The sequence below is a fragment of the Phocoena phocoena genome, chromosome 2 (genome assembly GCF_963924675.1).
Source record: "Phocoena phocoena chromosome 2, mPhoPho1.1, whole genome shotgun sequence".
NCBI lineage: Eukaryota > Metazoa > Chordata > Mammalia > Artiodactyla > Phocoenidae > Phocoena > Phocoena phocoena.
The window spans coordinates 141,064,265-141,090,057 of record NC_089220.1 but is presented as its reverse complement, the minus strand read 5'-3'; the positions used below and the strand labels follow the sequence as shown (position 1 = coordinate 141,090,057).

Genomic DNA, 25,793 nt, shown 5'->3' with positions numbered 1-25,793 from the left:
GGGACTAGTTGGAGATTCAGGAATGTGAGTTTGCAAAGGTGCCAGTCTCCACAGCTAGACTACTTGCCAACATCCAAGCGACCTGGGGGCAGGAGCAGAGGCAAGCAGTCCCAGACCCAGATGATGGGCAGTCAGAGACGGCCACCCTTGTTGGATTCCAGGTGCTTTGCTCTCCGCAGCTGTCAGGGATGCTGCGTAGGAGGAGGGGAGAGCCTGCTTCATCCCCATCAGTCCCCTTTTTGCTTTCGCTTCTCTGAGTAGCCAGTGACTGTTCTGTTGTTAATAATTCTTCCAGACCTTTTCTAAAAAATGCATTAAAGTTCTGGCCAGCATGACCTCTTTGAGTAATGAGATCTGTAAGTTTATTAACCTCTGTGAGAAGTGGATTTCCTCGCTCCATGGGAGCAGATAATCTCTTGGAGGGAATGAACATTAATGTGGTGACCCGCAGGGTCAGCTCGACACCTGAGGGCAGAGGCAGGGTGGGGATGGCTTATCTGTGCCCTCTCCCCGACCATCTGATGTAGGGTGTGTCCCATGGAAGATGGACTGAGTGCTTCTGCACAGCGCCGTCTCCTTGACCTCACTCTGAGTCTTGCAGTGGCCCAAAGCTGAGATGGTAAGAAAAACCAGACCATAACAAAACCTCATTTCTTTTGATGAGTCTGATTCTCTAAGTATGAGAAGGGGAAGGGAGGGCATGAGAGCGCTGAGTCTTACGCAGACAAGAATATCTAGACTGTGGGTCAATTCACAGGGTGCCCAGCTAAGTAGCAATGATTCATGACTTCATCTTCTTTAGTTTGGCGTTTCCAGCCTGCTCTAACCTAGCCTGACCTACCCGTCTTCTGTGTACCTGAATACTTGGCCCATGCCCCTCTATATTGTTTATCACATAAAACATTTGATTATAAGACAATGGGTTTTTTTGTTTGTTTGTTTGTTTTTGGCTGCGCCATGTGGCATGCGGGATCTTAGTTCCCTGACCAGGGATCGCACCTGCGCCCCCTGCATTGGAAGCACAGAGTCTTAACTACTGGACCGCCAGGGAAGTCCCTATAATACAATGTTATATCAACATAATATCATAATCTGCTTCCCCCCAATCCTTGCCAACCAGACCAGCACAGTCCAATAGAAATATGAAGGCCACATATGTAATTTTACATGTTCTATTGTCCATTTAAAAAAAAGCAAAAGAAACAGGTGAAATAAATTTTAATGTATTTTAAACAAATATATCCAAAATATTATCATTTTAACATTTAATGATTTAAATCAGACATGGTTCCTCTTATTCCCATGGAATTTACATTCTGGTGAGGGAGACAGATTCCTCCTGTCTCTGCCCACTCCCAGCCCTCGCCTCCCCCCAACAACAACAAAAAAACCTCTTAAAAGCATCCACAAATAAAGTAACTGCAAGTCATGCTCAGTGCCATGAGAGAGAAGCAAGGGCTGAGACTGACTTTAGAATGTATGTTTATGAGCTGCCTCTGAAGAGGTGACATTTAAGCTGCTACATCACGTGAAGAACAGGAGCAGACCATTCTAGGTGGAGGAGCAGGTGTAAAGACCCAGCGTGGGAAGGAGCTGCCCAGAATGTTTGAGAAATTGAAATCAGACCTGTGGGGCTGGCTGGCAGCAGTGAGGGGAGGGTGCCCAGTCTGAGGTTGGAGAGAAGTAGGAAGGAATGAAGGTGGACGGGACCTCATAGGCTGTGGCCTGGACTATGGTGTTTTTTTGTTTGTTTGTTTTGCGGTACGCGGGCTTCTCACTGCTGTGGCCTCTCCCGTTGCGGAGCACAGGCTCCCGACGCGCAGGCTCAGCGGCCATGGCTCATGGGCCCAGCCCCGCCGCGGCATGTGGGATCTTCCCGGACCGGGCACGAACCCGCATCCCCTGCATTGGCAGGCGGACTCTCAACCACTGAGCCACCAGGGAAGCCCTGGACTATGGTTTTTATTTGAGATGCCGTGAGATTGGATAAGACTGAAGGTTTTTTAAAAAATTTATTTTTGGCCGCGCTGCGTGGTGTGTGGGATCTTAGTTCCCTGATCAGGGATCGAATCTGCACCCCCTGTATTGGAAGCACAGAATCACAACCACCTTACCGCCAGGGAAGTCCAAGACTGAAGGGTTTTAATAGACCTGCGACACGGCCCTTCTTAATTTTTAAGAAGACTTTTCTGGTGCTCTGTGGAGAATGGAATGAAGAGGATGAGCCCTGAGCAAGAAGTGACAGGGTTCCTGGGTTCCAGTTCAAAGAGGATGCTGGCTGAGCCTAAGGTTGCAGAGGGGAGGGAGTGAAGTGGGCAGATTCCACAGATGGTCTGGAGACCTTTCAGAGGGATTGGATATGGGCTAAGGTTAAGGGAGAGGGAGGAAATAAAGAGGACCCATTTGGTTTGGGGGTTAAGCAAATAGTAGGTGTAGGGAGGCCTACAGGAGGAGCAGGTTAGGTGTGGAGTGGGTGAGTCAAGGTCAGGTAACTGCATCATATTGAGCCAGAGGTTGTGAGTGGAGCTGGGCAGAAGGCAGTGGATTGTATGCAGCTTGGGCTCAGCGGAGGTCAGACTGGAGGTAGATTGCGTGAGGTCACGATGGATCGGGAGGGTAGGCAGAGGGGGAGAGGGCTCACAGTAGAAGAGGAGGAGCCAGCAAGGAAGACAGAGGAGGAACGCCCAGGGAGGGAGGAGGAACTGGGGCCGTGCCTCCAGGAGGAGGGCTTGGGCATCAGTGTCAAGCGCTGCTGAGAAGTGGCCTGGGACTGGGTGCCATGGTGGCCGCTGGTGGCCCTGACCTCAAACCAGTCAGCGACGAGGTGGGGCCGGACACCAGGTGGGCTGGAAGTTGAGTGGGAGGCTGGAACAAGGGTTGCGTGGGGGATGCGTGGACCACTTTTTCAAGAAGTTGACTGTTTAGGGAGCAGAGGAATGAGAGAACATGAGAGGCTGTGGGTAAAGGGGGAAGGTATTTAAGATAGGAGAACTCCAGCATGCACGGATGCTGGCAGGAACGCTGCCCGAGAGAAGCGAGGTGACAGAGGAGCCCAGGCCTTGACAAGATGACAGGCATGGGGCTCAGGGCATCAGGGGAAGAATTGTCCCTTGGAGTGGGGAGAGGGAGGCACCCTCTCCTGGCAAGGAGGGAAGGAGGCCACAGTGGGAGCAGATAGAGGCAGGTCTGGGTGGGGTGGAAGATGCATGAGTTCCAGTCCAAGCCTCCTGTTTTCTCCATGATGCTTGAGACAAGGTCATCAGCTCACAGAAAGGGTGGAGGGGCTTCCCTGGTGGCACAGTGGTTAAGAATCCGCCTGCCAATGCAGGGGACGTGGGTTCAAGCCCTGGTCTGGAAAGATCCCACCTGCCGCGGAACAACTAAGCCCGTGTGCCACAGCTACTGAGCCTGCACTCTAGAGCCCACACCACAACTACTGAAGCCCGCACGCCTAGAGCCCATGCTCTGCAACAAGAGAAGCCACTGCAATGAGTAGCCCCTGCTCGCCACAACTAGAGAAAGCCCACGCGCAGCAACGAAGACCCAACGCAGCCAAAAATAAATAAATAAATAAACAAATAAATTAATTAATTGAAAAAAAAGGGTGGAGGACTGGGTGTGGGAAGTTTGAGAAGAAGAAAAAGGTGTGAAATTGGGAGCAGGTGGTAAGCCTCCCAGAGAAACCCAGGCTTTGTGGGCCATTGCAGAGTGACAGTTTGAGGTCCGAGAACATGCCTTTAAAGTGAAACATGTCCACCCAATTTTGTGATGTTGCCCGGTTGCTTGGGTGTGGGCATGGGAAGCGGATGGCAGGACGCATCAGGCTGAGAGGCAGGGTATTCCCACGCGGTTGGGAACAGTGATAGCCCGTGGGAAGGGTATGGGCCATTCAGGGAAGGAAGGGAAGTCACTGAAGGGCATGGGGAAGAAGGCAATGGACTGGCGGAGGTCAAGGGGCTGAGTCCAGGGTGCTGGGGGCTATCCGTGTGGTGACAGGAGGTGGCTGGAAGAAGCAGCTGGGCTCGGAGCTGAAGCCCCTGATCAATGACCGGATCAATGACCGGAAACACCTGGAGGCTGGTGAGGGTGGGGAGGGGAGGCAGGTGGCTGGAATGGTCTCGCCTTCAAGCGCTCAGAGAGAGCCACGTGCTGGGGGGGGCCACAAGGACACCAGTCGCCCGTCTCCCCTTGTGTTCTGCTTTTGTAGGAGGCGAGAGGAGCAGACTGGCTGTGCGTGGTGTGCGGAGTGCTATCCTCAGGGACCAGCCTAGTGTCAGTTAAGGCATGAAGGTGAAGGGAATATTCTGGCTGGACAGCTGGTGCCCGCTGATTTCAAGGACTTCAGTGAGGCCACAGAGGATTTGAGAGTGTAGGGAGGAGCGAAGGACTGGCTCCGATTTGGGGATGAACAGAGCAGGGAGGACCGAGAGCCTGGATGATGCTGGGTGACTCAGAGGGTGTGGCCTCCTGGCTCTCCCCGAGGTAAAGGGGTGGGAAGTGGGGCACATCTTCCCGAGCATGTGAAAGACTTGGGCATTTTGAGTTGATGGTGAGTTCCATGTGAGTCCGCCCAGGTGGTGTGGTTGTCTCGAAGGCTGGCTAAAACTTTGAAGACTTCAGTCGAAGTATGAAAATAGCTATAACAGAGGTGATGGGTCTGCTTCACTCTGCATCTAGAATGTTGTATTTGGTTCTGGGTGTCAGAGTTCATCCAATTTAGAAGGGAGAGCAGAGCAGGAGGGGTCTGGACACGTGTTTCCTGAGGATGATTTGAAGGAAGTTTTCTTAAAATGAAGTCCCTATCTGCAGTTCAGGGGTCTGTGAACACCCCTCCCCACAAACTGTATGAGCATTGTGTATGTACATGTGCTTTTCTAGGGAGGATGGCTATAGTTTTTTTGTGATTTTTTGCCATAGTTTTTTTTTTTTTTTTGGTACACGGGCCTCTCACTGTTGCGGCCTCTCCTGTTGCAGAGCACAGGCTCCGGACGCGCAGGCTCAGCGGCCATGGCTCACCGGCCCAGCCGCTCCGCGGCATGTGGGATCTTCCCGGACCGGGGCACGAACCCGTGTCCCCTGCATCGGCAGGTGGACTCTCAACCACTGCGCCACCAGGGAAGCCCTGCCATAGTTTTTTTTATCAGATATTCAAAGGGGTCCTTGACTCAAAAAGAGATTAGAACCACTTGTTTAAAGGATTTGGGCATGTTCAGCTTAGAGAGGGGAGAACATGGGCCAAGAGGTAGGGGGAGGAGAGAGCTGTTTCCATGTAGGTGAGCACTGCCATTTGGTGGAGGGGGATTTGCTCTTGTGGACACATCTGGAGGAACTCCGACCAGTGGGAGGGAGGCACAGGCAGCCGGGTGGGTGTCTGAGGGAGCCTGAGGGCACCTGTTACAGGTTGGGTATATACACAGGGCAGGGACAGAAGGAGGTGGCCTGTGATGGCTGCAAAAGCTTTGTCCAAACCTTCTTGTTCTGAGGAGCACACAACTCTGGGCATTGCCGGGTTTTCCTATCCTCAGGAAGACCGTGTTGTGGGCTGAGCTTCGCTGGGAGAGATGAACCCCCTGCACGTGCTCAGGTATGCAGCTCTGGGGTGCAGAGGCCCCCTGGAAACGTGCCTGCCTTTTTGGAGACAGTGCATTAACTGTCCTTTTAGGGAGTGGGCCCTCCACCCATCCTGGGGCCTCAGGTGACCCCTCTGAGGTGTGGGGACGTGTTCCTTGGGCATTGCCATGGGGTGTGCCTAGCCCCTCCCCATGTCTTATCTGGGGCTGTGAGCCCACCTTTGTGGGCCCTCAGGTGCCCACCTAGATGGCCTGTGGCATCTCTTCCAGGATGTGGAGTTGGGTGAGACGAGCACTGAGTTGGACCTGGGGTTGAGCGGTGCTTCCTGTCTTAGGGGGGCCCTGTACCTCCCTGCAACCAGCATGTTCCCAAGCAATAGTTGGGCTCCTCCCTGACTTTGGCACCAACAGAATCTGATCCGCTAAATTTGAAAGTGACTCCCATGGGACAAAACTGATGATTAATCGAGTTTGGCCTTTGTCAGGGCTTCCTCCCTGTTTTTTCTTCTCTGTTTTTTTTTTTTTGCGGTACGCGGGCCTCTCACTGTTGTGGCCTCTCCCGTTGCGGAGCACAGGCTCCGGACGCGCAGGCTTAGCGGCCATGGCTCACGGGCCTAGCCGCTCTGCGGCATGTGGGATCTTCCCGGACCGGGACACGAACCCGTGTCCCCTGCATCAGCAGGCGGACTCTCAATCACTGCGCCACCAGGGAATCCCTGGTTTTTTTTTTTTTTAAAGCAGGCATGTTTCATCAAGGATGGAATATTCTGGAAAATTGGAATTGGAATCCCACAACCTGACTGAAAGCCATATCCCTTACTTCAAGGGAGGGAGCTAAAAAAAACCCACTTCTTGGCTTCTCCCGTGAATTTTAAATATTCTGAAAGCTTTGCCCACAAAGGAAACAATGCCTCATTCCTTAAATAATTAAGTAGAGTACACCAAGCATGGCCGTGTGGCCCAGGCCTGGTCATACTGTACCTCTGGGAGCCTCTCAGGGGGAGAGCTTGGCTGGGTGCCCAAGGAGGTTCTCCTCATAGAGAAAGGGATGCAGCTTCCAACAGCTGCCTTGCAAGCAGCCGGCGAAATTGGCACAGCCCTGGAAATGTCACGAAAGCAGATGAAGGTGTCATGTGATATAATGCAAGTTTTCCCCTGAGAGGCTGCATCCATCAGCTGTTTGTATCAGCCCCGTGAATTCTTAGTTGGTCTTATTTGTCCCTTCACTGCCACGTGACTGCACACGTGAGATAACCATGTCCTTGGGCCACATCTGCATCCTCCCAACCACTGTAGTATTGGCACTGGTTTCTATATGTACTTGGTGGAGATTTCTGGAGACTCTGCAGGGAAGAGAAGGCTACTTTATCTTCTGGCGGATGACCCTCCCCTCAGGAGCCATGGTGGCATCTCAGAACTGGCCGATTATTTCCCAGTTTTCTTCCTGTTCTGTAATTACACAGGTTCTTTTATCTGTGAGGCCACAGAATGGTGTGCTGGACAGACATAGGTCATGCCAGACGGTCATTGTGGTGTCTTACTTGGATTCTGTAGAAGATTGAGTTCTGCCAGGAGGAAGGGAAGTAATATTTGTTGATTATCTATAGGCATTATTTCATTTAAGCTTCATGTTTTATGGATAAGGAAATGAGTTCAGAGAGGTTAAGTTACTTGTTTAACGTCGCACAGCCAGGACTCTGACTGGGCTGGTGGTTATATACGTTGTATTACTCTGAGACTTTTACAGTTCCATGACAAAAACAATCTTTGTTTCAAAAGTACCACTTGAGGTTTAAAAGAAAAGAGATGTGTTTAAGGAAGCTCTGTTAGCACACCTTCCAAAGGGCAGGGGTCATAAACAGGTATTTAGTCTGATGTGAACCCATGGCTGTTCATGCAGCTGAGTTTTCTTTTTCTTTCCTTCCTTTTTTTTTAATCCAAAATGTGTTTATTGGGGTGGTTTCCCATTCATCCTGATTCAGGGTGCTTTCAGTGCTGCCTCTGTCTGAAGGAGCATCCTCCTGTAAGCCTTGCTTTTCCTCCTGTAGGCTGGCAGAGGACGGTAGAGCAGCCAACGCACAAAACTGTTTGTGCACGGCTAAAGACGGTGGTGATTTTATAGCATCCTGGGCATTTCACATCCATGAAATAGGAATTGGGGCTCTGCACCAGGCGCTTCTTCTTGTGTTTCCTCTTCTCCTCCTCTGGAGAGGGATGAAGGAGATCCTTTGCAAGAGGTGTATTCTCGTGGGGAAGTCATCACCACCGGAATGCAGCTGAGTTTTCTACAGATTTTGCCCTGAATCTACCGAACCCATTCCTTTTCTCATCCTTCTCTCTTCCAGTTTCTCTCCGGTCCTTTTTCTCAGATTTCAGTAGAGGTTCTCAGAATGACTTAATTCTTCAGTCTTCTTGAGTTGTATGTTGCAATCACATCTATTAAGACAATGTTCAGATCACGTAGTAGGCATCTGAGTCCCCAGTAAGTAAACCTGTTAGGCTGGGTCTATGTTGGATGAGTTATATCGATATTAATCTTGACACAGAGCAGGGTGGTAAGCTCACCAAAGCCCACATTGCTCTCACCTGCTTTTTGGCTGTGAATCAGGATCTTGCCCACACTTGCCAGGGGTTCAAGCTTTAGCTGATTGCCTGCATTGTTTGTCTGAAAGATGCACGAGAACTTTTTTTTCCCCAAGCGTCCTGGCAGCTTTGCTGTAGCTGGGCCTCTCCTGGCTGTAATAGAAGGAGCTGCCTGTCAGGAACTGGAGCTGGAAGGTGCTTGAGTGATGTGATTTTCAGGACTGGTTTCCCTGTCAGCACTTTATCTCCACAAATGGGAGTGCGTTTCATGCCCCTTCATCCTAGGTGAGAGGTCAGACTAAGTCTGAAGTAGTGACATTTGGTTCTGTTTGTGCATCTTACAAAAATTGTTTGGTTTATTTGTATGGTTTTTTCCTAGAGCAAATCCCTTACCCACGAATGGCTAAACTAACCTAGTGAGTCATGAGTGCAGCTTGAAGGGGAAGTCACAGACTGAAATTATGATCTGAAACCTAGATAGGATCTCGTTCAGTGTCTTTTGCTGGGAGGAAGTTCATGGTTGAGCGTCTTCTAGGTAATCTGTTTTTAGAATGAACTTTTTCAGGTAACCTCTGAAACTATTCTTGGTAACAGGTAAAATGAATTTCCCCCACATCCATGGGATCAAATATTTGCATGGCAGCAGCAGAAAGCACTGTTTATGCTCAGATCTCTGTGTCTGTGCGCTTCTGATGCTTCATGCTTGGGTTTATCAGAAGCAACAGCTTTATCTAGGTCACCTGTATTCAGGTGGCAGCCAGTGGGAACAGAGCTGCATCCAAGCAGTCTGGGTGGAAGTTACCCTTGCAAGCAGCGGGTTTAGCCCAGCAATGCAGTTCTTAAATATGAACTTTGCTCCTCCATTCCCTCAGTTACGTAGTATTTACTGAGTACTTCCAGGGGTGACTAAGATGGATTTGACCTCTGTCCTTGTAGAGCTTACAGTATAGCAGGGGAGATGGAGATTGAATAATTACAAAAGTAAAAGTCATTCATTCAACAAGTGTTTGTTGAGTATCTCGTATACCAGGTGCTGCACGTGGTGAACCAGACAAGAATCCCTGCCTTTGTGACACTTACATTTGAACGAGACACACGATAAATCAAACTGTAACAAATAAGGAAATTTTATGGCATATTAGAGGTGACAAATGCCATGAGCAATAGAGCAGGTAAAGGTGACTGGGAGTAGGAACCGGGCACGGTGGGTGAGTGGGTGCCAGTTGCAGAGGGTGGGATGCATGGAATGAAGATTATAGACGGGTTTGGAGTTATTGATAAATGACAGGTTTTGACAGGGAGTTGGAGAGGCTGAGGGGGGTTCAAGCAGTTAGGAGGCCAGTTGGAAGGATCATGTATGTGTGGGTCGAAATGACTGAGAATCGGGAGAGAGAGGGCCTGTGATCCTGATATCATCCAGAAGTGAGGGGGAGTGACACGGGGTTGGTGGTTGACAGCAGCAGGGAGGGGTAGAGGATGACAGTCTGATGACAAGAGATTGAAGACCTGGGACTTTGAGGGAGGAAGGAAGAGGTAGAGAGGAGCCTGGTCATCCAGCTGTGCTCTGCAGGAGAGGTACAGGGTGTCGCGAGAGCAGATGGTAGGGGTGTCTGGCCTGGAAGGGAGAGGCTGGGGAAGGCTTCTGTGATAATTTATAATAAATATATATTTGATCTTTGTCTTGTTCCTGGCACAGAGCTCCTCAAACCCTTGGAATTTCCTGTGAAGAGAGCCTTAAAGGTGTCTTGTTATGTTAATGAGGTGACTTGGAAAGCACCTAAGGTTGGGGGACTCAACCACATGATCACAGGGTTGGAACTTTCAGCCACGCTCCCCCACCTCTGGGGAGGGGAGAGGGACCGGAGGTTGAATCGATCGCCAATGATGTCATCAATCATGCCTCTGTAACGAAACCTCCATAAAAACCCAAAAGGGCAGGGTTCAGGGAGCTTCCAGGTTCGTGAGCATGTGGGCATTTGGGGCGAGTGGCACTCAGAGAGAGCAGGGACATTCTGAGTCCTTTTTCTATACCTTGCTCTATGTGTCTCTTCCATCTGGCTGTTCCTGGGTTATATCCTTTCATAATAAACCAGTGATCTAGTGAGTAAAATGTTTCTCTGAATTCTGTGAACTGCTCTAACAAATGAATCGAACTGTTGAGACCTTGAATCTGTCGCCAGCTGGTGAGAAGCACAGGTGGTAACTGGACTTGTGATTGATGTACGAAGTGGGGGCGGGAGGGGCTCTTGTGGGACTGAACCTGTAACCTGTGGGATCTGACCCTCTCTTCGGGTGGATGGTGTCAGAATTGAGTTGGATTGTAGGACACCCAGCTGGTGTCTCAGACAGTTGCTTGGTGGTGTGGGGGAAAACCCACACATTGAAATTGGGTGTAGGGACTTCCCTGGAGTGGTTAAGACTTCGCCTTGCAGTGCCAAGAGTGCGGGTTCCATCCCTGGTTGGGGAGCTAAGATCCCACATGCCACGTGGCCAAAAAACCAAAACATAAAAAAAAAAAAGAAGCAGTGTTGTAACAAATTCAATAAGGACTTTAAAAACGGTCCGCATAAAAAAAAAAATCTTTAAAAAAAAAAAAACGAAATTGAGTGCAGAATCTTAGCTTCCCAGAGGAAGTGCTGTTTGAGAGGGTGGTAGGTGGGTAGATGTGGTCCAGAAAGGTCAATAGGGAGCACGAACTCTGGAATGGTCAGGAGGAGGCCTGCCTCACAGATCAGGGGTGAGTGTGGACAGGAGCTGGAGAGACAAGGGGGTTTCCTGAGTTAGTTGTTTAGTGCTGCAGTGGGAAGAGACCTGTTTGGGTGACTGGTGGCTGCATAGAGGCCCAGGTGGGCCAGATGGACATTCTCTGTGGCCACCCAGGAGGCCAGCTGTTGAAGCACCAGGTGGGCCAGCTGCTGCCTGCTGCCCCATCTTACTGCCTGGTGGGTGGTTCATCAACATGGTCCAGACAGGCCCCAGGGGCACCTTTAGGAGTTGTGAGCCTTTGGGCAGGAACCTGAAGGTTTGGGGGACTCAGGAGGTATTTTCTGGGTTTTCTCCTGACTGTGGAGACTTTGGGAAGGACTGTGGGGTTGCTGCTGGTGAGCAGGATTTGGATTTCTGGATCATTCCTTAAGGCCTGGGATGACAGCCTTGGTAAGAGATGGATAAGGATGAACCTGTTTGCCGAGAGACCCGCTGAGGTCCTCAGGAGGGCTTCTGCCTGAACATGGTGGCAGGGGAGGCAGCCTGGGGAGGAGGGTCAGGGAACACAGGTGTGGGGCCTCATGGAACAAGTGGGAAGGGAGCCTGAGGGGTGTGTTGGGTTTAGGTGACCCAGGTGACTCCCGCCTGACAACTTTGTGTGCCCTTGGGTGCGTTACTTAATCTTTTCCCCCTGTTTTCCTCTGTAAAATGAAGACACAGACACTGATTCTCAAGGTTGTTGGGAAAATGAGGTGAGCTATGTATGTCAGTGCCCAGCACGATGCCAGACACCGACAGATGATCAATACATGCCAGGACCTCTAGGAAATACCTTTTCCGAGGTACTGCCGAGATCTGGTGAGTGGATCTCAGCATTGCTCTAGGACATGGGAAAGGCATTTCCTATTTAAAAACCAGATGCCTTAGGAGAGGCACACGAATTGCACTGCAAATGTGAGTGTGCCTGGAAACCCGTGAATCTGAGGATGGAAGCTTGATGCAGAGCACTTGGAGGAGATAAAAAGGAAGTGGGGAGAAGTCTACGCACAGGCCATCTGGGCCTTTGGAGGGGACGGGCAGTGTGTCCTTGGTATATGGGAAGGAGCACGGGCTGTTCTGGGCACACGTAGGCCCCAACTGTCTGGACACCTGCTAGCTGCCTGGGTCTGCTAAAAGTCGAGTGTCAGACCTTTTCCAAAAGGGAGAAAAACGTGTAGAAGATCCAGTATGATAAATAGCCCCCATCTGATTCATCGTAACCAGAGCACAGTGTGATGGGAAAACATGTCATTCTTCTAATAGTCACCTATTTGTGTCTACTGAAGACCTACCAATGCTGTGTACATTTCCTTCCAAACCTAACGAGGTATAAATGGAACTTGACTGACTGTTTGCTCGGACACTTTTGTTCTCTCTCTGCACCCTTCTGTCTCACCCCCTTGTTTTTTTTGTTTTGTTTTTTGGCTGCGCCATGCGGCTTGCAGGATCTTAGTTTTCCCCAACCAGGATGGACCCTGGGCCACGGCAGTGAAAGTGCCGAATATTAACCCCTGGACTGCCAGGGAATTCCCTCACCACTTTGTTAAGACACGTCTTCTGGGTGCCAGGCTCTGGCTGTGGCGTGGCACATAAAACATAGTCCTGGCCCTTAAGCTCACCCCAGTAGAGCTGTGCTTTCAGGCCAGGCAGAGTGCATCGGGAGAGGTCATTTGTGCAGCACCTGGGATAAAGGGAGGAGTTGCTGGTGGAAGCCGTAAGCTGGGCCTCCAGCTGTCCTGTTGCAGCCTGGAGCTGAGAGGGTCAGTATATCTCTGCGTGCCTCTGTGTGTGTATGTGTGCATGCACGTGTGTATGTGTGCTTGTGTGTATGTGTGCCTGGAAGGAAAACATTACCTAGCAGTTCTGCTGTAGAGAGGGGTTCCCACTGCTTTCAAACAAAGGTCTGCTTGTTTGCCCTGTGGAATTTCACAGGGGTCACACCAGCCAGCGACTAGTCCCTCTGGGCCCTCTGTGACTTGGGTTCACTCAAAGCTCTGGCCACAACTTCAAGCACTTCCTCTATCAAGGTGCTGCAGGGGCTCTGGAAATGAAGACCTGATTCCTGCCCAAGGGGGCTTACAGTCCAATTTGGGGGGTACGGCACACCTATAGCTACCCAAAGACAAGTCAGAATAATATGAGGGCCACAGAGGAGACACAGAAAGCTGGACTCCAGAGAGAGAATCCAGTCTGATGGTGGACCCAGGTGCCCCTGATGGAAGAGGTGACTAAATTGAACTTTGTCTTGAAAGATGGTAGCATTCTGACCAGTGGGGGTGGGCTAAGCGGGGGGTGGCCGTGAACAAGGGGGCATCCCAGGGGGAAGGCACAACTCCTCTGAAGGCACAGGTATGGGTGAGAGGAACTTCTGTTTTGTTAATCCTGTATGTTGGTGCAGGGGTTGATAGGGAAGAGGAGACAAAGGCTGGGTGAGGTCTTGGATTTGGGCTCCGGGGCTGGGGCCGGGGGCTGCCTTCACAGCCCTTGTATGAATAGCTAGACAGAGCAGACGCCCGTGGTTGGTCTGAATGGGGTGCAGTTGACGCTCTGTAGTACAAGGGAATCCAGCACAAAAAGGCTCCCTTTACTCGTGTATCGCTTGTTTGAGGTCCACAAGGGCTGACTTTCTATTGAACGTGGCCTGTCTCAGCTCCTGCGGGGTCAGCATACACCTGGTGCCATGGGGTTCTGTGGAGCCTCGGGCACGAATTATTTTTGTGCTCCTTCAAATGCCCGTGTTTATTTTTAAACTTGAGCCTTGGTGAGGCAGGGATGTGTCATGCAGGCTTCGCTTTTGAGTGAAAAGGTTCTCTTGGGCTGATGGAACCTGCAAAAGATGTTCCCCATTTAACACTGTCCCTTCTCTTCATTTCATGTCCCAGTGCCTGTATTCCAGCCTTATAGGGAAGGCCACAGAAGTAATTTGCTTTTAAAAAAAAAATCCTGGAAAGAGGAAACCTGCATGCAGTCTGCCAGTCTCATAACTCGCACTGGCAGATCTGTGTCAGGAGGGGCAGTGCTCAGACAAGGAGAGTCTGTGTGTGTCGGAGGTGGGTGGGAGGTGACAAGCTGGGATGTGAACCCGAAACCTGCCGTCCCCACTCCCACTTCCCACCAATGGGAGCCCACGGACAAGGGGCTTAGAATAGAATGTCTGTTATCTTTGTGGCATATGCAAGTTATAACTGAAAAGGTAATGAGATTAACTTAGAGTTCAAGATGAAGGATTCAGCGCATGTGCCTCTGTCTATCCTTCCTCCCCAGAACCCATTAAAATGATAATAAAGAGATTATTAAAAGTATAATCCTATGACAGTAAAGTGGATGGGAGGGGATTAGCAGCAGCTGAGAGATTGCAACAAATTTCTGGACGATAGAAAGCAGAGGTATGGCCACATCAGAAATGTAGCAGAGAAGCCCCAGAGCCCAGTGGGCCCGAGTGGAGCGGGCCAGTCTGCCCTGCCCAAGAACCCCAGAGAGCCTCTCAACTAAGCCTGCAGGTCCATCCCAGGGCAGGAATGAGACGTGGTGCTGAAAGCTGGGACTTTAATGGAAGGTCTCAGGGGAAAATGAGGACAGGTGAACTTCGTTGGCAGAGGCAAGGCTTGGGGTGTGGGTGCTGGCCTTCTAGAACAAAGCCTTCCTTCGTCTGGCGTGGATCTGGGGTCAATGGATGGTGTTTGAAGCCATGGTACCTACTCAGTTAGATTAGCTGGGGAGGGAACGAGGAGTGCTCTCACGCTGAGGAATCAGAGAGAGGAAGAGGCAGCGAAATAAACGTCTAATCAGATAACATGGATGAAAGACAATCAGTAGTAAAGCCAGGCCTTCAAGACACTGAGGGAAAATAATTTTTTAACCATTGGAAAAAATTTTTATATCCTGCAGAGTAGACTGAAAAATGCCCCCTATAAATATCAGGCCCTAATCTCTGGAACCTGTAAGTGTTACCTTATAAGGTAAAAAAAAAGGGTCTGTGGATGTGATTAAGGGGAGGATCTTGAGATAAGGAGATTATGGTGGATTATCCTGGTGGGCCCTGATGCAATCACACGTGTCCTTATGAGGGAGAGACCTAAGGAGATTTTACTATACACAGATACAGAAGAGAGATGGGGACATGAAGACCTCAGCAGAGAGAGATTTGAAGATGGAGGGAGAGGTCAAGGAATGCAACCCTAGAAGCTAGAAAAGGCCAGGAGTCGGATTCTCCCCTCAAGCCTTTGGAGGGAGCTTGACCTTCCTGACACCTTGGTTTTAGCCCAGTGAAACTGATTTCAGACTTCTGGCTTCCACACTGTGAGAGAATAATCCTGTTGTTTTAAGCCACCCAGTTGGTGGTCATTTGTAGCCCTGGGAAGCAAATACACCTAGCCAAATTCATCCAGTGTCAGGGGGGAGAGTGAAGGCAGTTACAGGTATGCAAGGACTTAAAAGTTTACTTCCCACTCATTCTGAGGGTCTACACCAGCCAAACAAGGGTGAAGCCTATGAAGGAGGCAGTTGGGGGCAGAAAGAGAATTGGTAGCTTCTGGGAGCCTAAAGAAAAGAACTTCCAGACAGACGGCTGTGAGTGGGCCTCAGAAGCACCCAGTCCAAATTAGAACTGGAAGTCGTCAGCTCCAAGAATAATATCTCCAGGACAGAGACTGGAATGGATTCCAGGAAATGTTCAGAATGAACAAGAAGCTGGAAGACCACAAGGGTTATAGGAAGATGGGCTGTGTTTCTTTTCTCAATAGGAAAAAGAAGGCAATAGAAAAATGCCACAAAAAAGAAAAATGACCGCAAGCCTGTTGTGATCCAAATGTGAAACACACTAAGATACCACCACCACCTGCTTTGAACAGTGGGGAGAGAGCTGGAGAGGAGAAGCTTCTCTTTGACCTGGATGCTGGGAACTTTTCCCTTTGAGGAGCACTTGGCTCTTGACATTGGAACTCTACAGAAGGAACTAGAATTCCTGGCACATTTCTTGGCTCTGCAGGGAACAATATTTATACAGTCATAATAATGTTCTCTTTTTAAATGGTGATATAGTGCTCTACTGTGGTAATGTATTAGCTGAACTCTTCCTGGATATTCCATTTAACTCCTGGTTGACTCTTTGACTTTCTTTTGTTGTTGTTGTAACTAATGCTGGAGTCTGAGGTCAGTTTGACCCATGAAACCTCTTAGTGGGGAGAGTTGAAGAACTGAATTGTTAGACTAGTAATGTGTGACCATGCACCTGAGGCGCCCCAGGTGGAAGAGTGATGGCGGGATTCTGGACGGAGGTGGTTTCGTGGCCCACCTAGACTGTCCCCATGACTGGGCCTTGGTCCTCCTGGATCCTTTCCTGGTGAGCAGCCTGGCGCTGCTTCCTGGAGCAGTGACCTGTGGGCAGAAGGGGGTGTTGGGTGGGGCAGGCACGCGGCCTTACAGGTGGTGCAAACGGGAGAAACCTGAGCTTGTTTAGATGCCAACAGAAAGGATCCAGAAACAGAGAGAGGCTGTGGTTGTAAGCGAGGCCAGAGTTGCCCAATCTTCTTAACGTCATGGACACACGGAAAATATTTGTACCGCTCATGGGTAAACGGACGAGACTGCTCATGGTCAGAAGCGACCAGCCCAGGCACTCCAGTCGTCCCCGGCTCTGCTGTGCACCCGAGGGTTGAGGAGATCCCCTGGTCAACAAGCTCCTTCCTCCCAACGCCATGACATCTTTGTACAAATGAGAAAAAAGCCACTTCTTTCTCAAGACACCTTCCAGATGCCTGCTTTCTGCCAGGCAGTTGACAGAGCCAGAGTGCAGAGCTTTCATGAGCCACACCGCCACGGATGGATGCCCTCCGAGTTCTGTGCCGTGCAGGCTCATGGCTCAGCACACCTGTGGCCCATTTGAGGACGCTGCTAGGAAGAAGGTTAAGGCCCCGAGCTGCAGGGGAGCTGACAGAGGCCAGAGATGTTCCTGCTGTGTGCTGGCATGAGACTCCTCAGGATTCTGCCGTGCTGACGGAGCCGGAGGTGGGAGCACCTGAAATAGGGCTGCAGGGAGGGGAGGTGTGGGCGCCATGTTCAGGAGAGACACCTGGGCTGTAGGCAGACCTCTCGGCACCATCACGAGGAGCTGGTTCTTGAAGCTGTGGAAGTGAGCGTGTGGAAAAGCTCCATGGAGAAGAACTTGGGAACAAGCAAGTAAGCCCCTGCGGATCACCCAGCACCCCTGCTAAGGTGGGACCTGATACTCAAGTAGAACATGGAAATGAGGCCCCAGTGGGAGGGGAATCTGTGATGTCCTGTCCCATGGCTTTTGGGCACTGTCCCAACCAGATCGAGGATCCCTGGCAAAGACCTCTGACTGCCGTACCTGAGCCCTCAGGTCTGCACCCTTAGGTGCTGGCTTTCTTTACCCAGTACTCACTCGGTGTCACTGCCAGTATGTGCTGTCTGGGACAGCATCTCATTCATCTCTCTGTCCCTAGGGCCAAGTGTTAGATTTTTGAAGGGCTTTTAGGAGTGTAGATAGAGGTCTGGGCCTGGATGCTTGGAGGATGCAGGGCTCCAGTAGCCCTGCCTGCTCTTGGCCCTGGGCGTCCTTGGGAATCCACTGCCCGGGTGTTCTCCACAACCCTTGACGCTGAGCTGCTCCATGGAGTGTAGGGTCCAGTCCTGTAGAGCTCTGGCCTCGCCAGCTGTCCCAGGGACACTCTCCGGAACTGAAGGAGGCCTGCTTTGGGGCCCCCACACCTGAACTCTTGGACCAGATGAGCTGTTTACACATTTGCCCTTGACATTGTGGGTAATAATAGAAAGGAATTTTTGCTTCGTTGGGCACATCCGATATAATTTCCACATTACATCGAAGACAAATCATTTAGTTCAGCAAATATTTTGGACCAACTGTGTGCGTGGGACTGCAGCAAATAAAAGGCTGGAGAGAGGTGCATTGCTTCTGCATGTCAGAGTGAACTCACAGTGGCTCTAGAACAAGGGATTTATTTTTATTTACTAGGCTTCCTTCCCTTAAGACATACAGTGTTTCAGCCTCATAATGTTAACTGCTAAACATGTCACTTCTGCCTTACGTGGTGCTGGGACTTGTTGCTGTCCCCACGGGGGCAGGTCCTCTCTGCTTGTGCCTTCCCGTGTGTCTTTGGCGTCATGTGCAGTGTCCTTGGGTGCAAAGGAAATGGCTGTCCAGCAGTTCCCACCCAGGGGCCTGGGAGGGTAGGAACCGGTGTCCAGGCTATTTTATTATTTCCCCAAGACAAAGGGCAGTTGTTCTGCTTTAGGCTGCTTGGGCAGGTAACTAACATACCTTCCTTTTTGGCTGGAATCCTATCAATTCTTGAGGCCACCTTGGTGAAATCCTGCTGATTAGAAAGCTATTTGGACGTTATACATGACTTCAGTCATAAAGAAGTGAGAAAACAAATTATTCTTTCATAAATACTGCCTGGAAGGTCAAAATCTTTCAATCAGTGCGGTCCACAGGGAAGATATGAATGATGAGTGGCCACTTCTTGGTCAGTAGGTTGGAAACCAGTGGATTAACTGTGAGTTAGAAACAAGCCCAAACAACCACTGAAAATGAGGGTTCTGGCTCTTTCCAGGGCAGTCCGTGGTTTGGAGATATCCAGCCCAGCTCCTGTGCACTTAGAGGGCACCTTGGGTCTCAGTTCTGTTGGTGCCAAGTCCCTATCCAGCTTCTGTCATTTCTGTTCCCTTGCTAGCTAAACTTTTTAAGAAAAAACAGTTTACTGAGGTATAAATGGCATACAAAAAGCTGTACATATTTGATGTACACAACTTAATGAGTTTGGAGATGAGAACACACCTGCGAAACTATCACCACAATCTATGCCATAAACAAATCCATTCCCTCCAAAAGCTTCCTCCCGCCCTTCTTGCTTATTATATGTGTGTGTGACATAAGAACACTTAACAGAAGATCTTTGCAAAATGGTAAGTATACAATATAATGTTAACTCTTGGCACCGTGCTTTTTTCTTTTCTTTTCTTTTTCTTTTTTTTGGCTGCGCGGCATGGGAGATCTTAGTTTCCTGACCAGGGACTGAACCCGTAACCCCCGTGGTGGAAGCATGGAGTCTTAACCACTGGACCGCCCGGGAAGTCCCTGTATAAAGTTCTTCAGAGCACCTACCCCTCTCCCTCTGTCAACCGTGGTGTTTGGGGTCCTCTCACACCTGTCTTATTTGGTCCAGGTGGTTCTACACTTGACCTCTAGGTTGGGAAGCCAGCGACACCGGCCTCTCTCTTGCCCAGACACAATTTCAGGTTGTAGCAAGGCTCACTGTCTTCACCTCGCACACATTCAATAACCCTCATTTCTCCCTTTGCCAGAGAAAACCCCAGCTCTGTCGTCACCATTCCCTGGTCTTCCTCATGCACACACAGGTAGCTCCAGAGCTCCCTGGATTCTGAGGCAGAGGCCGTGGTGGTCTTGTTCTGGGGTATTCCCAGTGGTCAGCATAGCTCTCCTATGGAGCTGTGGAGTAGATATTTGCTAAGTTAATATATATTTTTATTAGTATGCGTATTTATAAGAATGAGATCTTGGTAGGATGCTTTTTTGTAAGCTCTTTTCATTTTAATACTATACGTCCTTAGTAGCATCTATAGTCCTAGTGTTGGTGAGCTTTTGTTGGAACTCTGGAACCTATGAGTTCTTGTTTGTTTTGTTTTCTTTGAAGAAGAGATTTTGAGTGACACTGAAGCCCTTCAAGTCCTAGCTGGTTCTGTTCAGAAGGAAAGGGGACACAGACTGTACTCAGCAACACCTGTTGGCCTCCTTATTCAGTAACTTCTGGATGTAAAGCATTGAATGATAATTTAATGAAGTAAAGAATAAATCATGATGGGTAAAGGAAAAAAGAACATCTTTCCATGTTAGTAAGCACTACAAGTTTTAAAGGCTAAGTGGTATGTCTTGCATGGGTATATTGTGCTTGATTTAAACAGTCCCTCACTTTGGAGCATTTAGGTTATTCACAAGGATTGTATGTTTGTCAGGGGAGGTGTGTGTCATAAACAGCTCTTCAGTGACTGTCCTTTTGCCCTCATAACTTTGCACGTCCTCATTTATCGCCCTTGAATAGGTTCCTAGAAGTGGAGTTGTTCGAAATTGAGTTATTTGTAGTGAGGTGGATGGACCTAGAGTCTGTCATACAGAGTGAAGTAAGTCAGAAAGAGAAGAACAAATACCGTATGCTAACACATATATATGGAATCTAAAAAAAATGGTTCTGAAGAACCTAGGGGCAGGACAGGAATAAAGATGCAGACGTAGAGAATGGACTTGAGGACCCGGGGAGGGGGAGGGTAAGCTGGGACGAAGTGAGAGAGTGGCATGGACATACGTACACTACCAAACGTAAAATAGATAGCTAGTGGGAAGCAGCCGCATAGCACAGGGAGATCAGCTCGGTGCTTTGTGACCACCGAGAGGGGTGGGATAGGGAGGGTGGGAGGGAGATGCAAGAGGGAGGGGATATGGGGATGTATGTATATGTATAGCCGATTCACTTTGTTATAAAGCAGAAACTAACACACCATTGTAAAGTAATTATGCTCCAATAAAGAAGTTAAAAAAAAAAAAAGTGGAGTTGTTGGCTTCAGGAGAACGCATTTTTTTTTGGCCGCATGCAGCATGTGGGATCTTAGTTCTCCCACCAGGGATTGAACCCATGCTGCCTGCAGTGGAAGCGCGGAGTCTTAATCACTGGACCGCCAGGGAAGTCCCAGGAGAATGCAGTTTTAATCAATTTATTACTGATTCAATAAATTGCCTCCCAGAGAGCTCTCCCGGTCATACCCCATTAGTAGTGTAAAAGAGACAGATGCGTTCCACTCTAGCAGGCTGGATTTTTTTTTAATCTTTTTTTTTTTAATTGCGGTAAAATGTACACAACATATGTACCATCTTTTTTTTTTTTTTTATTTTGGTTTTTTGGCCACGAGGCATGTGGGATCTTAGCTCCCTGACCAGGGATTGAACCTGCACCCCCCACATTGGAAGGTGAAGTCTTAACCACTGGACCACCAGGGAAGTCCCTGATGTACCATCTTGACCATTTTTAAGTGTGCACTTCACTGGCATTAAGTGCTTTCACATTGTTGTACAATCATCACTGCCATCCATCTCCAGAACTTTTTCAGCAGGCAAGTGGTTTTTGTTTTTGTTTTTGTTTTTTTTAGTCTTTGCAGTTTGATGCTGAAAAACCTCTCATTGTTTTAGTTCACAGTTCTTTTCTACTGAGAAGGTGCAACTTGCTGTCAAGTGCTGTGGACACTTTTGTGTCACTGTGCTCTCTGCAGTCTTCAGCATCCTCGGAGCCGCTAGAGGCTCTGGACAGCTCCCTCCTTGAAGCTTTGAGCTCCCGGGCTTGGTGTTGGCCGTCTTCCCTGGCTTCCCTCCCGCTTGCCCAGCTTGCCCAGCTTGCCCAGCTTGCCCACCTCTGCTCCACCTGCCCTTTCAATGCACACTGTTTGCAGTTTTCCCTCTGCTGCGTTTGAGCTGTTGTTCTTCAGGGTTGCTCTTCCCTGCCCCGTCCTCCTGAGGCCTGCTCCATCCCAGCACACTCTGCCACTGTTGTTGGAAAATATGCATAATGTAAAGTTTAGCATTAAAAAAATTTTATTTATTTACTTTTGGCCGCGCCACGCAGCTTGTGGGATCTTAGCTCCCTGACCCTCGCCCCCTGTGGTGGAAGCTCGGAGTCTTAACCACTGGGCTGCCAGGGAAATCCCAAAGTTTAGCATTTTAACCACTTCTAAGTGTGTTTGCAGTTCAGTCGCACGTAGAACGTTCACCGTGTCGTGAGCCTGTTACTGCTGCCCCTCTCCAGACCTTCTTCATCGTCCCAAACAGAGGCTCTGTACTCGTTAAGCAGTAACGCCCCATTCTCGCCAGCCCCCAACCCCTGGTAATCATCATTCTACTCTCGGTCTCTATGCATTCGGCTGTTTGATTCATATAAGTGGGATCATATAGTATTTGTCCTTTTGTGTCTGGCTTATTTCATTTAGCAGCATATTTTCAGGGTTCATCTGTGTTGTGGTATATGTCAAAAGTTCATTCCTTTTTACGTCTGAATAGTATATTCCATTATATGTATGTAACCCATTTTGTTTATCCATCCATCTGTCGGTGGACATTTGGGTTGTTTCTACCTTTTGGCCATTGTGAATAACGCAGCTATGAAGATTAGTGTACGAGTATCTGTTTGAGCCCCGGATTTCAGTTCTTTGGGGGTATATACCTAGAAATGGAATAGCTGGATCATACGGTAATTCTGTGTTGAACTTTTTGAGGAACTGCCAACTGTTTCCCACAGTCTTAGCACACTTTTTGAATAAATGACCAGAAGAGATGGCACCTGAGGCTCCCCAGGCTGAGGGACTCTGCCATGCAGGGAACCTGGACCTGGGAGTCTAGAGAAAAGGATTCAGGCAGGGGGACTGGGACAAGAACCGTTCCCTAAGGCATGTAGAGCTTGACTGTGTAACCTACCGTCTGCCTGTCGTAGTTTACTCTTCTAAGCAGTGGTTTCTGTAGCTTTTTAAAGAAGGTAGCCTGAGAGAGAGCTGCTGTTGGGCACAGAAGCAAAGACAGTGGCCAAGACAAGGGGGCAGGAAGGCGGGGTGATCTGGGCTGTAGGTAGACTCTCAGTCAGACTCTCAGTCTCTACCAGCAGGCACCACTGTCCGGAAGCAGCCAAGGGGCTTCCAGCTGCACAAGAGAAGTTCTGGAAGGATCCAGAGCTCTCTTCTTGTAGCTCAAGCCTCTGTGAGGTGGTCAGAGTAGCTTGGAAGCAAAGCAAGAACAGTAGACATGCTCTTGAGGCACTGGGGACTTCCATAACCACCTCTCCGCAGCCCGCAGGGATGCTGAGTTTCAACTCTGTCCAGGCCACTCCAGACAAGGGGAGAATGGCAGAGCCCACGAGAACATCTTCCTAGTCTTTGAGATATGACCTGTCCACAATCTACAGCTTTGCTTGTATCTCCCAAGGTTGCCTTACCTAAAAACCCTTTGCTTCAGTATTTACGGAACTCCTTCCTTGCCTCTCTCGAAACCTCCGTTTTCTGTTATCAATATTTCTAAAAGCATTAAAAAAATTCTCCTGTTCATAAGAGACCCTGAAATAGGCAGCCTAGTGTGAGGTGGGTTCCTCCCTGGGATAGCAACAACCCAAGTAAGACAGTGGAGGCCCAGAGTGGGCACACACTCTGTCTGTCTACCTAGGGTGTAGGTCACCTTCATCAAGTACACCATTGTCCCCCTAGAGATGTGTTAGGTATCTGTTAGCCTCTACTTCATGCCCACTGGGAGGGCTGTAATAAAAAAGACAGACAATAATAAGTTCTGGAAGGGATGCAGGCACGTTGGAATTCTCAGACAGTGCTGGTGGATATGCAGAATGGTGTAGCCTCTTTGGAAATAAGCCTGGCAGTTCCTCAGAAAGCTAAGCATAGAGTTACCATATGACTGTTTTCACTCCTAGGTATAAACGCAAGAGCCAAGAAAACACGTGGCCACATAAATCTAGTACACAGATATTCGTAGCAGCATTATTGATAATAATAGCCAAAAGGTGGAAACAGTACAAGTGTCCATCAACTAGTGAATGGAGAGACAAAATGTAGTATATCCATACAATGGATTAATATTCAGCCATAAAAAGGAATGAAGTACTGATATATGCTACATGAGGGATAAACCTTGAAAACATTGTGCTCAGTGAAAAAAGCCAGACACAGAAAGCCACATACTGTGATTCCATGTATATGAAATGTCCAGAACAGGCAAATCCCTAGAGACAGAAGGTAGATCAGGGGTTGCCTGGGGCTGGAGGTGGGGAGAATGGAGTGACTGCTAATGAGTATGAATGGGGTTTTGGGGGTGACGAAAATGCTCTGAAATTAAATAGTGGTGATGGCTGTACAATGCTGTAAGTAAACTGAAAACCACTGAACTGTACACTTTAAAAGGGTGAGTTTTATGATATCTGAATTATAGCGCAATGAAAATAATTTTAAAATTATCCATGAAATTTAAATTTCGCCAGTTCTGTATTTGCGTATATGTGTGTGTGTGTCTGTGTGCGCGCACACCAAATCTGGTGACTCTATACTTGCCACCTATTTTTGTAGAAAATTTTGTATTATAATACACACATAAAATATCTATTAGCCTGAGAGACCAACTGATAGTGCAAATGAATACATCACAAATGCTTTTTTGAGGTATGTCTGCACCTTTGGTTTTGTATTTTACATCTTTTGCAATTGACTTGGCAAGTTACCAGCCTCTTCACACCATGCAATTCTAATTTTACAGGAGAGTTCCTAGGAAAACAAAAAGAGCTTTTCCCCCCTGAACCCAAATTCAGAGTGGTAAGCTATATACTTAACCGCAGTTGGTTTCTAGAACTGGTACTAGGATCCCCCTTGCTGCTACCCAGGAACCCAAAAGACAAAAATGAACCACAAAACCAGTTTGCCATAGTTAGTACTAATTTGCCAGTAAAGGAAAAAATAAATCCCAGGCTTCTAAATTTTTTAAGCTATAAAATTTTTTTTTCAGTTGTGAAAGTGCACAGTTATTCTTTTTGAAGATTCTCTTTTGTTTAATTTGCTGATGATAACAGGGAGAGAGAGCTAGGTCTCTTTGGGCATATTGAGCTGTCTAAGGTGGAAAAGGGGATTGTCTTCCCTGAAGTGATGTCTCACGTGTGTAATTAATATATTATCATAATATTCCTTTAACTGGCTGCTATTACTAACAAAAAAGCACTTTGCAGGACCTCCCTGGCAGTCCAGTGGTTAAGACTCAGTGCTTCCAATGCAGGGGGCGCGGGTTCAATCCCTGGTCAGGGAACTAAGATCCCACATGCTGTGCAGTGTGGCCAAAACGTTAAAAAAAAAAAAAAAAAGGAAAGAAAGAAAGCACTTTGCATATATTATCACATTTAATCTAAACAGTCCCTTGAGGTGGTTCTGTTAATGTTGAGGGAAGTGACTTGGCCAAGGTCACACAGATGATCAGGTCCTCCTAGGGAGCATGTACTGTTCCACAGTCTGAACTAGTCTCCCTGTTACTCTTTTTTTTTTAAAATAAATTTATTTATAAGTTTATTATTTATTTTTTGGCTGCGTTGGGTCTTTGTTGCTGCGCGCGGGCTTTCTCTAGTTGTGGCGAGCGGGGGCTACTCTTCGTTACGGTGCTCGGGCTTCTCATTGCGGTGGCCTCTCTTGTTGCAGAGCGCGGGCTCCAGGCGTGTGGGCTTCATTAGTTGTGGCTCGCGGGCTCTAGAGCACAGGCTCAGTGGTTGTGGCGCACGGGCTTAGTTGCTCTGTGGCATGTGGGATCTTCCCGGATCAGGGCTCGAACCCATGTCCCCCACATTGGCAGGCAGACTCTTAACTACTGCACCACCAAGGAAGTCCCCCCCCGTCCCCCCCCCGCCTCCCGCTTACTCTCAACAAAGAGAAGCAGCACGATTTTGTGGAGCCGCCCTCCTCTTCTTCAGCTTTGTCTCTGACAGGTGAAAAGAGCCAAGAAAGGAACTAGAAGTAAAACCAAACCCTGTTATGTTCCTGATGCGAAATAAGGGCTGTTAAGTCGTTTTGGTATATATTTCATATGTCCACCACTTTGTTTTCCTTTCCCGATAAAGGTTGGGCTACATGGTGGCTTCCAATATGATATGAAGCCAACTGGATTTTTGGAAAGCTCTGTCAGCCTGAATGACCCTGAGGACTCTTGAGCTCCGCTGTGCTTTCCTGGCTCCCCTGCTGCTTTCCTGACCTCTGTACTTCATCTCTAAGGATGGGTCCTCTTCCTGCCCCTGTCCTAGGTGTCCCCCAGCTGAGTTGTCCCTCTCCTCC

At 48.8% G+C, this 25,793-nt stretch overlaps 2 protein-coding genes across 2 annotated transcripts in view; one reads left to right on the top strand and one right to left on the bottom strand.

The window, feature by feature from the left end:
• Positions 1-25,793, top strand: part of HOMER2 (homer scaffold protein 2) — an 86,481-nt gene that overhangs the window by 10,539 nt on the left and 50,149 nt on the right. The window lies entirely within an intron of this gene.
• Positions 7,560-7,715, bottom strand: LOC136118827 (small ribosomal subunit protein eS27-like). Its single transcript, XM_065872145.1, has one exon. The coding sequence runs from the start codon at positions 7,713-7,715 to the stop codon at positions 7,560-7,562; it is 156 nt and encodes a 51-aa protein (XP_065728217.1).

Bases quoted from the DNA above. Each gene is read 5' to 3' on its own strand.
- LOC136118827 (XM_065872145.1), bottom strand. From the start codon at position 7,715: ATGGATGTGAAATGCCCAGGATGCTATAAAATCACCACCGTCTTTAGC.